Source organism: Carassius carassius, chromosome 2, assembly GCF_963082965.1.
Source record: "Carassius carassius chromosome 2, fCarCar2.1, whole genome shotgun sequence".
NCBI lineage: Eukaryota > Metazoa > Chordata > Actinopteri > Cypriniformes > Cyprinidae > Carassius > Carassius carassius.
The window spans coordinates 40,065,656-40,083,666 of record NC_081756.1 but is presented as its reverse complement, the minus strand read 5'-3'; the positions used below and the strand labels follow the sequence as shown (position 1 = coordinate 40,083,666).

Sequence of the window (18,011 nt, the reverse complement as noted above, 5' to 3'; positions counted from 1 at the left end):
TGACACCTACTCGCATATGCCCTTTACAAACAAAAAGTGTCTTAGAAAGTTTAAATCAATCTATTGTTTTCTGTGAATGAGTAAACAATATTATTTTCACATAATTTTGAAGCAAAAATTCTAGGCTACAAGCCGCAGGTTTGACAGTCTTGTGAACAAATATTCTGTATGTTTTATGACCTTATTTAAGGGACTTCAAAAGTTTTTCACTAACTAGTAGTGAAAAGTAGTAGTTTACTTTCCCGCCAAGCAATACGAAATACCTCTAATTTTGTATTCCTCCAGCTGTGCTCCATATTCCAGGCTGCTCTCTTTAGGGTGCGAGTGTGCTCATTATACCACCGTGTCAGGCTGTTTTCCTTAGTCTTCCTTAAGCGTAAAGGAGCAACTGTATTTAAAATGTAAGAAAAGAGAGAGTCCATAGTTTCTGTTACATCATCAAGTTCTTCTGAGATTTTGGATATGCTAAGAAATTTGGATACATCAGGAAGATGTAAGGTGTAAGATCTACTTACAAAGCAATGTTTTGTGGTAGAAGTGATGGTTCCACCATACTTGTAACAAAAAGTAGAATTTACAGTTTTAACCTGTTGCGTCCTCAACGCCCCTCAGCTCGCACGTGTCAGTGTTTATGAATAGATTAAATGAAACGGGACAAATTTAATCTTGACAAACTATATATCATTATAAAGAGTGTTTGCTAACTGACTATTCTTTCCATGTTCATACATGAACTAACCATGTTTTTGAAAGGTGCTTCATTGAATGTGCATTAAGAGTGGACATTGTCAACAGTTTATTTTGTATGGATAAATGCTTGGCTCATGGAAGTTTTTTTTGTTTTTCTATTTACTTCACTAAATGTTAAGTTTAACTTATCAATAATTAATTTTTTTAATGATATATATTTTGTATGGAAAAATGCTTGGCTCATGGAAGTTTTTTTTGTTTTTCTATTTACTTCACTAAATGTTAAGTTTAACTTATCAATAATAAAAATTTTTAATGATATATATTGACAATTTATATTTGTCTACAAACCTAAGCCTCAAGCATCGATGACAGTTCACTGTTTTTCAATGGAAAGCTTATAAAGACTGTATTTTCTACATTTGTGTAAGCACTACACATAAAAACATGAATAATGGAAATGCAGTACATACCAGATTCGTCGTAATAACGAGTCATAAACACATCCACAGCTGTAAATCCCGGTTTAGTTAGGAAGGTAAGGGTCCACTGAACGAAATCTCATGGAGCACGTTTGGTCCAACGAAGCAATAACGTTAAAATGTGGATCATAATTCCTATGTTTATATTTCAGTTCTTCAGCGACAGAACTGTTTGTGTCCGTTATGGAATAACCCACGGTCAGAAACTGCATCTTGGTAGTAAAAAAAACGGCATGGTTTTGCAGCGTACAGTGTCACAAACAGAATGAGACGAACCACCGGGAAAAAAAACTGAATGAAAGATACTATATTTGAATTCTGGCGCTCTCGTGACACGCTCTGATGCACCTGTCAGCTGATGGAGGCGGAACTTATAGCGATCGCCTTTTTCTTTATTTGTTTTATTTTTCAACAGTTTTTATATATGTGAGAGTGTGTTTTATGTAAATGTATCTTCATGATTACCATCTGTTTGAGTGCAAATCAGCACAAATCTGCTCGCTATTACTGTATGATCACGGCTATCAAAGTGAACACATCTATATGAATAGAGAAGTGGATTATTTTCTTTATGGCACATTTGTGTTATTACCATCTGTATAAGTGGCCATCAGCATATCAGCACTTATTTGCATTGTAATTCATTGTAAATGCTGCATTTCTAGCAATCTCAGGATTTTCTGTAATTGGTATACAAAGTTAAATCTTTTTTTTATTATTATGTTTCTTACTCAGATTATTCTTATTGTATTTTTCTAGTGCTCAAATAAATCACTTATATGATGTCTAAATTTCTGTCTAGTGTTTTATAATTGGAAAAAACTATGCAGTGGCTGTATAAGCATCACTGGCCAGTCGATTACCTGTAGACCCGGGAGGGGAGGCAAAGTTCGCCCAGCCAGTATTAGAAAACAAGTGCATCGCAAGCGACCGCTCCACAGGGGGGACCCCTGTATACCCCCTAGCTGCACCACGATCAAGGGTGGTGAGGGAGGAGGAACCAGCAAATCGATTTCCAACAGCAATAGGTGCTGGCCATGACTTGGTGAGCTCCTCATGCACCCCCGGGAAGAAAGGCACCAAGGCAGGGTGCTGAGAACCAGCGCGAGCCACCCCAAGAAACCAATTGTCCAACCACGAGGACTCGGGACACGGTGGAGGTTGCCACTCGGGCACAACTCTCTCAGCCCAGGAAAGCATAGCCGACATCTCCGGATCTGATTCAGGCCTTGCCACCATGGCAGTGCAGCCAAATTGTCCTCTCCAGAGAGCTCTCCCTCTGATGCAGTTATCGACATCCGGTCACTGGTACACCCTTTAAAGAGTGCAAGAGGAGCGATGGTCCCCCAAGATTTGGTTCCCTGGAGGTTTTGCCATCACTGTTACCCTCAGACTGCCAGTGCTACTGCCTGAAGTAGCCCCCGCCTGACAGCCGACGAGAACTAGACTGCCCCTTTGAGGAAATGGCCCACGACTCCCAAGATGATCATCTTCCCGCAATGAGAACATGACTCATCCACAAACACCAACTCAGTGTGCTAAATGCCCAGGCATGTGAGGCAGCGATCGTGACCAATACCCAGTGCAGGTAATGATGGCATCTAGAAATGCCTGGGTGATATGTTATCTATAGCAAGACCCACATCGTCTTTACAAAGATGTGACGACACAGGAAAGCCACCACCGGCTGAAGCGCCGTACCGCCAACATGAAGAGACCTCAAAGAGCGCACTGAACTTGTTGAGTCTTTTTCTCTCAGTCGGAACAGAACGAAGTGATTACTCGACTCCGAAGTGAAAAGCTGAAAATGCGCTGCATCTGTTGCCTACTTATACTCACATTGTGATCAGTGGCAGCTGGATGCAATAATCACATGCCAATGTGCATTGGCTTGTTCAGTTTACACTTGAAGTAGATTGGTCTCTCTAAGCGAGATCCCAATTCGTCGGTCATACAACATGACGTCTAGAGTGACCGACTGAAAGGGAACCAACTATTGTTATGTCGAGTTCACAAGAAAATTAAGTTGAGTTAATGAGAAAACAACTACTGTTATATCGAGATCATGTGAAAACAAGAAAGAAACAATATATAATAATGCATGGCCTTTAGGACTTCCGTACCTGTTAGACTTTTATGGCCTTTGAATAATTTCTCATTTCTACAGCATTATTTGGACAGAATTGTAAATGCCATTTTCCGTTATTGACCATTTCCACTGAAAATTTGGATTATTTGACGTCCAGTTTTGCTGTAGTTGTGGTATAGCCTGATTAATTGTTGTCAAGATAAATCATTCTGATATATGCTATTTAACATCCATGTAATGCAAGCCGTATAATTTCAGTTTAATTTTTTAAGATTTTAGATTGATGGGATGTGACATTTCCCTTACTTGTTTAAAGCTTTGCTTGTCTGCCTCGCTCTCACCTATAGATCAACAACAAAACCAACGTAATCACCAGCCCCAAAGAATCTGCCCCCTCTCCTGCTCTGGTATTTTGTCTGTATGACTGTTTGTCAGTTGTGTTTTCTTACCACTGGCTTCACATTTATCTATCTCTCCCTCTCACCTTCTTTTTGTCAGCATGCCTTATCTCTTTTAAATCAATTCAGCACCTTCTTCATGTGTGAAATCCTGCATTCAAATAATGCAGTCAGTCAAATAATTAGTAATATTCTGGAAATGTGACTATGTATTGTTCTGTACTGGCATATCAATGCAGAGAGAGAGAAAGTCCAAAGTCAGTATTTCAAATAATGGTATCAATTAAAGTGACAAAAATTTGTACTCTGAGATAGAGTGTTAAATTAAATGTTATGTATTATTTTGTCTTTATTACAACATTCAAGCAAATATGTCTATAAATGATTAAATATAAAACAGTTATATTTAATAATTTAACAATTTTAAACATACTTTATTTAATGGTTTAATAAAAAAAAAGCTTAATCAGATAAGTCCGTTGGTTTTATTAGTATATGCATATGCAAGTTTCATGTGATCATTATTCAGTAATCACAACACATTGTGTACAAAAAAAAAAAAAACGTGTGAGGTGCACTAAATAAACAAGACTGCTCCATTGTACAGCTGTTTTTGTACAGACCATAGTTCAAATGTTTAAAAGCAGTACTGGTAAATGATTTATTATCCTGTTAGCAAATTTCTATCCCTTTTCCAGTTTATTATGCTGATAGTTTGGTATATAGTTTAGTAAGGGTTATGTGCTTGTTACTGATTATCTACAAAAAGAAACATTTTCATGTTCTGTAATGTAATGTATTATAGGAAGGTTCACTTCATGCGGTGCTCAAGGCCTCTCGATATAACTTTTGACTGTTGTTTGTGTGTTTGCTAACTGACTTTTCTTTCCATGTTCAATCATGAACTAACCATGTTTTTGAAAGGTGCATCATTGAATGTGTGTTAAGAGTGGACATTGTCAACAGTGTTTTGTATGGATAAATGCTTGGCTCATGGAAGGTTTTTTTTTTTTCTATTTTCTGCACTAAATGTTGTTTAACTTATCAATAATTTATTTTTTTAATGATATATATTGACAATTTATATTTGTCTACAGACCTAATATACATATACAAAATAGAGTAATATAAATTCAATTAATTTGTTAATAATTGTTAAATTGTCCAAACACACACACCACTGTAGGCTATGTTATGAGAACATTTGGTTTAATCATAAAAACACAACGGAATAGTGTCCTTACAATTTGGTAATTTTAGTGATTAGTTAATTTAATCAAATTCAAAATACATGTTTTAAATTGCTCTTTTGAATGAAGTGTTACAGTACTGTAATGTACAGCTGTCACAATAGTATGCAATAACAAAACATAGTATGCAATAACAAAACATTACCTACACCTGAAGCAAACCCATAGACTGAATGAAGGTTTTGAAAGGTTGGCTTGTGTTCTTACTGATACTTTCTTGTTTTACTGCATGCTTTGGCTGGGTATGTTGTACTGTTGCTCTAGTGAAAATGTACTGTATTAATTACCCATATTCACATCCCACAATTACATGACCAGTTGTCTAAGCCAGTATGATCTATTCTTTTCTAAAGTTCACCAAGCTTTGTTACAAAAGGTTACTTTAAGATATTTGAATCTTGACTTTACATAGTGTACTGTTAAAGTTCTTCAGTAAATTATTTCCATGAATGTAGTGCACTTTTTTAAACATTAGTTTAATATAAATTGCATGAGAACTTTTGAAGATAAACTGCTATCTGCCATAATACATTTATTTGACTGTCAGCCTTTTCTGAAGTTTAAGCACTGACCATTTGTTTAAAAAGTTTCAGGTCCTATTTTGTACCATATTTGTGGAAAGTGTCAGTTAGTAACAGTAACATCTAGGCTGCCATGACTCAACATGTAATGCTTGGTGTTCTTTAACTCTTCACCTCACTACTACTTCTTCTGACACACTTTATCTCTTGTTTTTCTGTTTTATCTTTCTTTCTCTCCCTATGCACCTCTATATCAGGAGCCTCAAACTACTGTTATCCACAATCCTACTGATGGAAACAAGGTATTAATTGATTGATGAGGATTTAGTGTTTTTGAAATTTTAAGATTAAAAGGGGAATTGTGAGTTTGAACTTGTCTGTGTAGTGCATCTGATGCAGGCTGTCTGTAATTACTGAGATAATTCAGTTTGTAAAGATATAACCTAGCAAGCAAGAGGAATGGAATGTTTAAAATCAGAAACATGAACCTTGCTGCATGCATTTTTGTATGAATTCTGGATAACTGACCCCATAAAAATAAAAATCTCTAATTTATTTACCCAGCTGCCATTCTTCTGCAGAACACAAAATAAATTTACAAAATAATAGCATTAAAATTGTGATTTCTACATTGATTGAAGTCGGGGGCCCTGAGCACGGGCTCGGAGGTGAGGGCAGCCTTCACGCGCTGGAATGCGCTCTCCGTTTCCGGGGTCCACGGGACCTTCTCTGGCTGCCCCTTCCTGGTCAGGTCTGTCAGGGGAGAGGCTAAGGAGGAGAAGTTAGGAATAAAACAGCGGTAGTAACCCGCCAACCCCACAAAGGCCAGTACCTGCGTTTTGGTGGTGGGCTGCCGTGCGGAGAGGATCACCGCCACCTTCTTCTCCTGGGGATGAATGAGGCCACGGCCCACTTGGTAGCCGAGGTACTTGGCTTCGGTGACACTTACGGGGGTTGGCGGTCAGCCCAGCCTGGCGGAGTTCCGACAGCACCTTCTGCAGCCGCTCTAGGTGGTCCTCCCAAGTCTTGGAGTGTATGACCACATCATCTAGGTAGGCGGCCGCGTAGGCCTGGTGGGGCCTTAGGAGGATGTCCATAAGCCGCTGGAAGGTAGCGGGAGCCCCATGCAGGCCGAAGGGTAGGACCCGGTATTGCCAGTGGCCACTAGGGGTCGAGAACGCCGTGTTCTGCTTGGCCTGCTCCGTTAGGGGGACCTGCCAATAGCCTTTGGTGAGGTCAAGAGTCAAGATATACCTGACCCTCCCTAGGCGATCCAGGAGTTCGTCCACCCGCGGCATTGGGTAACCGTCAAACTCCAAGACTTCATTCAGGCGGCGGAAGTCGTTGCAGAACCGGAAGGTGCCGTCGGGCTATGGGACCATCACAATGGGGCTTGACCAAGGGCTGCATGATGGTTCAATGGTTCCTAACCTCAACATCTCCTGTACCTCCTCCTCAATGGCGTGGTACCGAGCCTCCGGAACACGATAGGGCTGCTGCCGGATGATCACTCTGGGTGCTGTGCGGATATCGTGTTTGAGTACGTGGGTCCACCCTGGCTGGGGAGAGAACATATCGGTGAACTGACTGACCAGGTGTTGCAGCTCCGACTTTTGGGCGGCCAAGAGGTGGGGGTCCATGTCCACAGCCACGGGAGGTCGCTGAGTAAGGGCTGCAAGCTGGGGCCCGGTCCCGACCCAACGATTCAGAAGGTTCACGTGGTACAGTTGGTACAGGTGACCGGGCCGATCCTTTCCGTCACGGTATAGGGTCCCTGCCAGTTGGCCAAGAATTTACAGGCGGCAGTGAGGACTAGGACCATAACGTGGTCTCCAGGCTGAAACTCCCGTGGCTGGGCCGCCCTGTTGTAATGTCGTTGCTGGGCCTGCTGGGCTTTGGCAAGGTGCTCCCGGACGATGGCCATGACCCTGTCAATCCTCTCCCGCATCTCCCGGACGTGCTCGATGGTGGACCGGTGGACGGCCGGCTGCTGTTCCCAGGCTTCTCGGGCGACATCAAGCAGGCCACGGGGCTGTCGGCCGAAAAGGAGCTCGAAAGGGGTGAACCCGGTGGACGCCTGGGGTACCTCCCGGATGCTGAAGAGGACATAGGGCAGCATCTTGTCCGAGTCGCGCTTGTCCTCAGCAGCCACCCGCCGCAGCATCTGCTTCAGGGTCTGGTTGAAGCGTTCGACCAGGCCGTCCGTTTGCGGGTGGTATACGGTGGTGCAGAGCTGTTTTATTTGGAGGAGCTTGCAGAGGTCAGCCATCACCCGGGACATGAAGGTTGTGCTTCTCCCATCAGCAACGGCACCACAATCCGCCATGCGGAGGGCGGCGAACTTTCGTTCCGTTTCCCCTTGTCGGGAGGCCATGTGCTCCATAATCTGTTGCTGGCGGATGCTCACTTCGGTGAGGTGCTTTAACAGATCCTCCATCATTGGGGGAGGAGAGCCACCTGGGGAAACAGGAAGGGGACGTGAGAAAAAAAACGTCCGTCAATAAACCAAGTGAACAGTGACGTAGTGGGACCCTGGTCGGTGACTTCTTCACTGTAATGCCCGCATTCTCCACCAGTGTGACGGGGTGAAGAAGCACACGACACTAGGGTCAAGGTAAGTTCCCCGAAGGGTGGATTTTATTGAGGTGGTGTAGGGAAAAATAGCCAACGTGAGGGGTTTCCGGTGCTCAGTGCTCAGCCTTCTCTTCCTCCTTTGGTGCACAGTGCTGTGTGGGTCCGTGAGGTCCATGTCTTTAGCGGGCTGGCGGTCACACGCTGCTGTCTGGAGGGGAAACACAGAGAATTGTTAGCTGAGTCTTCTGGAGACATCTCTCACCTCTGTGTTCGACGACGCTGCTTATAAAGCCCGTTTCCAATGGGCTGCAGGTGTGACCGCTCAGCCCGTAATGAGCAGGTGCAGGTGTGTCTGCTCTGTTTCCAGGGCGACGCTGATGAGTGCTCGGGCCACGCATCACTATATACATATATATATATATATATATATACACAGTATAGATAGATAGATAGATAGATAGATAGATAGATAGATAGATAGATAGATAGATAGATAGATAGACAGACCATTAATTGTGATTTTTAAACTCTTTGTGGCCAGAACATGACAAACACTTCACTTTTTTTAATTCTTTACACTTTTCTTGACATTTTTGCTTAACAAAATTAACCGTTGGTCTTCCATAGTAGCATACATTTTACTGTAGTTCATATAATATCCACAGTTAAAACCGCACTTATAGCACCTCAATACCATGGTAAAATGTAACTATGGTTCCTAGGTTTTTCTGTGAAAATCAGTACTGTAATTTTATTTAGTATAAATGCACAAACGCAAATACTGTACAAAAATACTGTATTTCCATTGCTCCTTCAATACATTTAATAGAAGAAACAGTCGAGCTACAGAGAAGGACAGCAGCTTGTGAGTGTTTTGCCTTGTTTTCTCATCAGACTAGTGTGTGATCGTCATTGCTAGGAAAGTTTTTGGTTTAAATTGTGTCCTTTTCTTTAAAAAAAAAAAAAAAAAAAAAAAAAAACAACCTACCTATGCGTTCTATACTAGACTAACTGAGACTTGTCATGGCACTTGTATACTGTTGTTGTTCTCTTGTTGACCTGACTGCTTCTATTGTTCTCATTTGTAAGTCGCTTTGGATAAAAGCGTCTGCTAAATGATTAAATGTAAATGTAAAAATGTAATAGGCCTACATTTCTACATTTATTAATTTAATAAAATTCAATATAAATATCCCACATTTCTACCAAAATACCATGCTGCAGTTGTTAGAGAAAAGTGGTAGAAAAAATCCATGGTAAATTGTCGATTTGTTAGGAAATAGAACACCACATGATGTCGAAATTTATAATCTTATACTTTTCTGGGTCAATCATCACATCAACATAATTTATATCCTATCCAAAACAATATTGATATAATGGAATTAGTCACTTAAACTGCAATGTGAAATAAGATTTTTAACCTTCTGGAAAATGGTGGTGTGCTGGCCAAACTAGTGTTTATCTAACCCACAGGCTGGTTTCAGTTTATTTTTACTGAAGGGGGGTTAACATTTCTGACTGTTTTTAATCATAATTTAACTTGAGCCTATATAAAATTATAATTATTAGTAAGATACTATTTAAATTATTTGTTTGCTTGTTTGTTTGTGTGTATTTTTTTCTTTTTCAGGAATCATCAGAGAGTGCCAACACCACTATTGAAGATGAAGACATTAAAGGTACCGTTGAGCCTAACACAGACTTCTGTTGTGTAGTGTAGCATAAGTTGCTACTCTGTTGTCCAGCCCGTTGTTGCTTTACATTTACATTTATATTCATATTCATATTCACATCATACTGCTAAATTTTCCTGCTTCAGGCCTAAAGTTATTGGTCAATAATTATTGGTTTTCAGTAGCTGATTCTTAAACTTTTAGTCTCACACAATAAATAGGTTGAATGCATCCTTTACCTGGACTAATGTACTGTGTCAGGTGCTAAAAGTGGAAACATACAGAATGAACACCGTTGGTCACCTGTTTCCTGCATGTGCACTATATTATTAGTTTGGCCCGCTGTACCAAACTTGGAGGTCACAGTTGGTGAATATCTGTTGAGACAAATCTTCTTATTTGAAGCTTTCTTCTCACATGCCTGCTAACTTTCTGTTCTTTTCTTTTGCTGTTATGAGCTTTGAAATTAGAACAGTAATTTTATCTCTTTAAAGGGTCATGAAACCCCAGGCTACTTTTTTTCTGAGATTTTAGTAGAGGTGTTTGTGTTGCACATCATAGAAGACAGTATTAGCATCCTATAATTTTAACTTTTGGAGAAAACTGGTTAATTTCTAAGATTTTTTGCGATATTTTCATATTCCTCGTTTTAAAGGGGTCATATGATGCTGCTAAAAAGAACATTATTTTGTGTATTTGGTGTAATGCAATGTGTTTATTTGGTTAAAGGTTAAAATAACATTATTTTCCATATAATCCACATTATTGTTTCTCCTCTATGCCCCACCTTCTCATCTCATCTCATCTCATCTCAAGGCTCATCGTTCTGAAAAAGTGAAGTGCATTCTGATTGGCTGAATTCCTCAAGCATGTGATGGAAACTTTAAACCCCTTAACATATGCAGTCCCTCAGGCCAGCAGCACGAGACTCAGTCCAGCTGCTCTGCTCGTGCACATCCTATTATCTGTTCTCTTTTAGCAGTTCAGTCAATGTACTGTTAGGAGTAACTAAATAACTCGGCATATTGGTTTATTTAGCGTCAGAGGGAGTGTAAGGCATGTTTATAAACCCAATAATTTAAGTGATTTGTGGATTAGTATATACTGGAGACGAGAACATTTTCAAACGATTCAGTATGATTTAGTGAACTGGTTAGATTGGTTCAATAAGAAGATCCAGTTAAATGGAAAGATTCGTTCGCAATCCAGCCATCACTAGACTAGACAAAACCAACAAAACCCATTACAAACGAGGCATTTGTTGCATCCAGTTGGGACATAATTACTGATTATAATGACTTATACTGTCTTTTTATGAATTGTGTTGCATATCGCGCTGCGTAAACATAAAACCATGTCTGCATTTTTGATCTGAGAAATAACAAACAAGCCTACTCTACACTGCTCATCATTGGCAAATTATTTGAATATAAATAATGTACTTACAAGCTGTGAGTCAGATGCGCCAGACTGTCCTTGCAACGTTTTCAACTGCCCAGCTTTATAGAAACAGCCGGTGTGCCACAGATGCATCGCAGTCCTATTCCTCCATAAAATGCACAGCACACATCTGAATATTTGGGTTGGAGTGTTCTGGAACAGTCTTGAAATACAAAGCCGATTTCAAAAAAGTTGGGACACTGTACAAATTGTGAATAAAAACAGAATGCAACGAAGTGGAATTTTCTAATTTCAATATTTTATTCAGAATACAAAACAGATGACATTTCAAATGTTTAAACTGAGAAAATGTGTAATTTTAAGGGAAAAATAAATTGATTTTACTTTTCGTGGCATCAAGACATCTCAAAAAAAGTTTACCACTGTGTGGCATCCCCTCTTCATTTTATAATAGTCTGCAAACGTCTGGGGACTGAGGAGACAAGTTGCTCAAGTTTAGGAATAGGAATGCTGTCCCATGCTGTCCCCGTCTAATACAGGCTTCTTGTTGCTCAACTGTCTTAGGTCTTCTTTATCGCATCTTCCACTTTATGATGCGGCAAATGTTTTCTATGGGTGAAAGATCTGGACTGCAGACTGGCCATTTCAGTACCCGGATCCTTCTTCTATGCAGCCATGATGTTGTAATTGATGCAGTATGTGGTCTGGCATTGTCATGTTGGAAAATGCAAGGTCTTCCCTGAAAGAGACAACGTCTGGATGGGAGCATATGTTGTTCTAGAACTTGGATATACCTTTCAACATTGATGGTGCCTTTCCAGATGTGTAAGCTGCCCATGCCACATGCACTCATGCAACCCCATACCATCAGAGATGCAGGCTGATAACAACTTGGGTTGTCCTTGTCCTCTTTAGTCCGGATGACATGGTGGCCCATTTTTCCAAAAAGCATTTCAAATATTGATTTGTCTGACCAAAGAACAGTTTTCCACTTCACCACAGTCCATTTTAAATGAGCCTTGGCCCATAGAAAAAGCCTGCGCTTCTGGATCATGTTTAGATATGGCTTCTTTTTCTACCTATATTTTTAGCCGGCAACGGCGAATTGGACGGTGCATTGTGTTCATCGACAATTTTTTCTGGAAGTATTGTTGAGCCCATGTTGTGATTCCCATTACAGTAGCATTCCTGTATGTGATGCAGTGCCGTCTAAGGGCCCGAAGATCACGGGCATCCAGTATGGTTTTCCAGCCTTGACCCTTACGCACAGAAATTGTTCCAGATTCTCTGAATCTTTGGATGATATTATGCACTGCAGATGATGATAACTTCAAACTCTTTGCCATTTTTCTCTGAGAAACTCCTTTCTGTTATTGCTCCACTATATTTCACTGCAGCATTGGGGGAATTGGTGATCCTGACTTTTAAGAGACACTGCCACTCTGGGAGGCCCATTTTATACCCAATCATGTTGCCAATTGTCCTAATAAGTTGCAAATTGGTCCTCCAGCTGTTCCTTATATGTACATTTAACTTTTCCAGCCTTTTATTGCTACCTGTCCCAGCTTTTTTGGAACGTGTAGCTCTCATGAAATCCAAAAAGAGCCAATAGTTGGCATGACATTTCAAAATGTCTCACTTTCAACATTTGATATGTTATCTATATTTTATTGTGAATAAAATATAAGTTTATGAGATTTGTAAATAATTGCATTTCTTTTTTACTCACAATTTGTACAGTGTCCCAACTTTTTTGGAATCAGGTTTGTACAACTTAACCACTAATCTTGTTGTGTCCTCCTTCGAAGGCCAAACAAGTAGTTTTGCTTTCACAACAAAACACACAGCGACTCCTCGACATGGCAGCAGCGGCAACAGAGAAAATCAAAGTTATGCCTTCTTTCTTTGCGTGAACATTTTGGGCGGCGTTATGCAAATCTTCCCACATAGTGACGTGGAGATGTGGGGGCATGTTAGAACGAGCCATTTTAGGGGTGTGTGGTTGACTGTTAACTTTTATATCTCTTTATAAGAATATCTCTTTGGATTTGAGACTTTAGTCTTTGCAACTTTACAGATCGTCTTTATGCACAAAGAGCTTGTAACATTCCAAAGAGAAAGGAAAAAATTGAAATTGCATCATATGACCCCTTTAAAATCTACATTGTGATGACATGGCAATGGACTGTAGTACAACAATGATGCGTCTGTGTCTATTAAATTATTCATGAGACTGCTTGTTCTTATCCCTTGAGAAGACGCTTCACTTAATTTTTAACAACAGCATGTGTTGATTTGCTATGATAGACATTTCATACTGTGAGATGACATCATGCACATTAACTGAGAGAAAAGTTCATTCACTTGGCAAGCATAACAGTTTTTAAAACTCTGTGACACAACCCGTCAAAAAGCTTATATAAACGCCACAGAGTAAACCGTAAAAGTTCACAGAGGTGCAACAGCACGTTCATATATATGTTTTCGATGCAGAGTGCAAATGGCTGATCATTTATTTGTGTTTTTAACTCAATGGGAGATAAATGAAACTGTCTCCCCTCTTCCCTCTCCTCCGTTCCACTGTGCACCACTCCCACATTTTAGCATTTTTTTAAACTGTAGTGAGAACTAACCAGTGCTGAAACGGGTTTTCATGACCCTTTAATGCAACTGTGTGATTTTGTGTAATTATGTGTACATAAGGTTGTGTGACATATTTTCCGGGTGACAGTAACAGTTTGTGTGTCTGCATTTATATATATATATATATATATATACAGTGTTGGGGAGTAACTAGTTACATGTAACGGCGTTACGTAATTTAATTACAAAATTAATGTAACTGTAATTAGTTACAGTTACTAAGAAAAAATGAGTAATTAAATTACAGTTACTTATGAAATTTTTAACGATTACAAAGGGGATTACATTTGAATATTTACACACATCCACATACAGATTTAACTGATATCTTTCCCAAATTGCACTGACTATTCTGAGACATACCGCCCTAATAATTTCCGGGATGCGGAAATACAGTCTGGTTCGTAGAATCCAGTCATAAAAACGAAATGCCTAACGCGGACGGAATATGCCACATTTTGGATGACTAAATCAAAAGTAGGTCAGTTCACTTGAATCAAAACATGACATCGACTAGTGTCTGTGAATATTAAGCCCCAAAAATTCTGCGTGTCTGTGGAAATCAGGCGCGGACTGGACACCGGGAGAACCGGGACAATTCCCGGTGGCCTGGCAGCTGATTTTGCCCACTATTTTAATATCATTATTGTATAATTTCCTTCCGAATGTACTAAAGCGATCATTTGCGAATCCGCCGTTTGATAATTAAATCTCTAATAAATCAGGAAGTGTTAGTCATGACTCGCGCGCTCTCCGCGCCTCCGCCAAACGGTTTGGATCAGACTCAGAGTAATCAATGAGAGAGAGAGAGAGAGAGAGAGAGAGAGAGAGAGAGAGAGAGAGAGAGAGAGAGAGAGAGAGAGAGAGAGAGAGAGAGAGAGAGAGAGAGAGAGAGAGAGAGAGAGAGAGAGAGAGAGAGAGAGAGAGAGAGAGAGAGAGAGAGAGAGAGAGAGAGAGAGAGAGAGAGAGAGAGAGAGAGAGGGGACTTTGGAAGCGCACAGCTGGAGCAGAGAAGCAGAACTATACTGTTCAGGGTTTCAGGTCAGTTTCATCTGTAAAGATGCTTTTTTTTCTTTGTTTTTTTATTTAATTAATCAAGCAGCAGCACGTTGCTCATCAGTCATCACTCAAAATACTATATAAAGGACATCATTATTATCAGTTGTAATGTTACAGTAGTAATTTAGCTGAAAAACAATCAGATTTTTTTTATAGGTTTAGGGGGAGCTACGGACAGACAACAACACAACCCTTACGAAAATTAACGTTTTAATATATTTCTATAAATCCAGAGAAAATAGTTACTATTTTTTAACTGTGGTAACCAAAAATTTAAAATGATTTTACAAATTGAGTTATTTAAAAATAAATACAAATCCATTTGCAAAAAACAAAACAAAACAAAAAAGCATGGTCAATTTTTGTAAGGAAAACATGACTCGTGTACAGTATTAGGATTTTTCTATAAAGATATTGTAGTATTGTAGAGTATTGTATTGTAAAGTATAGTGTTTTTCAATCTTGAGGTTTAATGTCATGAGAGAGATGGATAACAGGGCAAAATAAAGAGACTGAAGAGAAAAATGGAAGTGAAGGTGCAGTTCAGGAGAGAACTTTTAATTATTTAGCATGTCCCCAAATTAAAGATTTAAACCTTTTTTATGTCAGGTCCATACAAAAAATAGTTTTGTCCGTGAATTTGTTTGTATGAGTTTGAATTTTCCAGTCTGAATTTTTTTCCCAGTCCGCCCCTCCTGTAAATTAATGGCAAAGACATGGTTTCATTTACTACACATAGGCCTACTGAAGCTCGCAGTGTTTTCAACCTCTGCTGCCTCAATATAGGAGTACACGAGCACATAAACATAATTTCTAGAACTGTTCTGTGTCACTTCATGTGCATTTTACTTATTTTGAGAAAACTATCGTCATATCATATACAAAGAGACAGCAGTTTAAAAAAAAACACCAATGTTTCAGGAGTTTATTACACAGAATACGACACATGCTTATTAGATAACTGTATTTGAGTTGATGTATATGCTTTTATTCATTATTCTTTAATTTTCACAAATTTAGAAAAGTAATCAAAAAGTACTCAAAAGTAATTAGTTACATTACTTTAATAAAGTAATTGAAAAAGTTACACTACTATTACATTTAAAACAGGGTAACTTGTAATCTGTAACCTATTACATTTCCAAAGTAACCTTCCCAACACTGTATATATATATATATATATATATATATATATATATATATATATATTGCTTAGATGAGCTACAAAAATTTAATACAAAATTATGCAATTAAATACCAAAATTATGCAATTTGTTCTATTTTATCTTCCGGATTGAACTCTATGGGCCCTATCATACACCCGGCGCAATGCGACGCAAGGCACAGTGCAAGTGTGTTTGCTAGTTTCAGTCCGGCACTGTTCGCATTGGCAATTAAAAAAAACCTGGTCTAAAGTCTAAAGCCAATGGCGCAATATTTTTTTGTTATTTAAAGAGCGCGTTGGTAGAAAATGCGCCTCTGGACAGGTCCACAGTGCGCATTGACTTTACTTATTACATACAGGGATGCGCATCACACAAACATGCCAAATATAAAAAAATATATATTATTGTGTAGGCTACATAAATATAAAAATGTAATGATGGATAGTTAGTGCATGTACTAGAATCAGGCTTAAACTTCACGCACGAGCAGATCGGTTTCTTCGCTTGAGAAGCGTTCAGCTTTTCTGCCAACAATTTCCCATCCGCCCTAACACGAGCGCATCTCGTTCTTAAAGGGAATGGGAGATGACACTGATTGGTGTATTGAACGTTACGCCCATTACTTATTAAGAGAATAGGGACAACCCATTCCGAAAATGCGCCACGTTTTTCTGTCGTTAAAATAGCAAAAGTGGATTTGGATACACCCTGAGTGCACCTGCGCCGTACGCTTTACACTTTGCATTAAGATCGTTAAAATAGGGCCCTATAATGTCAAATCCGTGAATATGGGTTTTCCGGTTTTTTTGTGTGTTTTTTTTTTATTGCAGTAAAAAGCACCCATATAACTCACATAAGTCTGCAAAGTGTAAAAGAGACATTTAAAAGGGAAATATTTCTGTGCCATTTCTTTCCATTGCTGTTTCATTCATGTCTTTGTTTCAGGGGATGCCCTGCAAACAATATGTAAATCTATTATTCACCTGATGTCATTTCTACTCATTTTATCCTTTTTCTCCTCTTTTTAACAACATTACCCTTGCTTTTTACCCTCCCACTATCAATCCACATCTTAATTTATTTGGTTTCCTGTCCACCAATCTGTCCACACATTCATTCATCTGTCTGTCCATCCATTTATCTATCCATCCACTCATCCTGTCCTTGATGTTCTTCCCATATACTGTAAATACACCCTCCAAATGGCACATTTACTAGGATCAGAATACCACCCGCCTGCCGCTTCTCCTAGAATGTACAAACGCGAACGATCTCATTCCCAGCAGTCTTGTTCTTCCACTTCCTCCTCTGTCTCATCCTGCTGGTATCTCCCAAACATGTGGCCTGAAGAAATCTGCTGTAACCGCATTCTTAAAGCCCTCCTGGCACTCTACCTGCTTGTTTTCCTATTTGCCTATTTGGCCTTCCTCTACATCAGCTCAACAGCCGATTGTGGCAAGTGCATTAATCCCAAGGCTGCTCCCAATCGGTCTCCGCTAACCCAGAGCCACATCACCTTTCAGTGTAAGTGACAGCAGAGGGAGACATGAAGTCAATGGACAGTTTTAAAATGGTGTACAATGATAGCTTAACCAGTAGACATGATTGCAAATGAGTAAAAATGACTTGATGTGTATACTTTTTTTCTCCCTGGGATTTACAGACACAAACTGTCTGCTGTTAGTTATGCCAAGCAATATCCTATATAGCTGCTGGATCTGGCTTTGTACTCAAAGCTGTAACAGAATTTTATGTTGTGTGATTCAGTCAGGAACTATTTAAGGTGAATTTATGTAAATTTTTGTCAGGTCATATATATCTAAAAGAATTTACACTGTAATAGTAATTCAGAGATCAAAGTTTAGTTAAACATGCAGCTCCAAGAATGGTGCAATACAAGTTTCCATTAGGGAGTTCCTTTTTTTCTACATTAATTTTCTCTATAGAGATACTGTTTTGTCTTCATAATTTTTTTAAAGGGGTTGTTGATTGTGATTTCACTTTTTTAGTTAGTTTGTAATGTTGCTGTTTGAGCATGAAAAATATCTTCAAAGTTGCAGTG

The 18,011-nt window shown here is 39.3% G+C and overlaps 1 protein-coding gene across 10 annotated transcripts in view; it reads left to right on the top strand.

Annotated features, from left to right (window-relative positions):
- Positions 1–18,011, top strand: part of LOC132109609 (calcium/calmodulin-dependent protein kinase type II delta 1 chain) — a 177,966-nt gene that overhangs the window by 133,434 nt on the left and 26,521 nt on the right. For 5 of the 10 annotated variants that reach the window (XM_059515844.1, XM_059515852.1, XM_059515870.1 and 2 more), the window contains 2 exons: positions 5,688–5,732; positions 9,638–9,686. In XM_059515844.1, coding sequence (XP_059371827.1) covers positions 5,688–5,732; positions 9,638–9,686 — 94 coding nt within the window. Of the gene's footprint in view, positions 1–5,687; positions 5,733–9,637; positions 9,722–9,752; positions 9,965–17,167; positions 17,670–18,011 lie in introns of those variants that run through there. The other 5 variants (XM_059515888.1, XM_059515879.1, XM_059515897.1 and 2 more) reach the window with 4 other exon arrangements.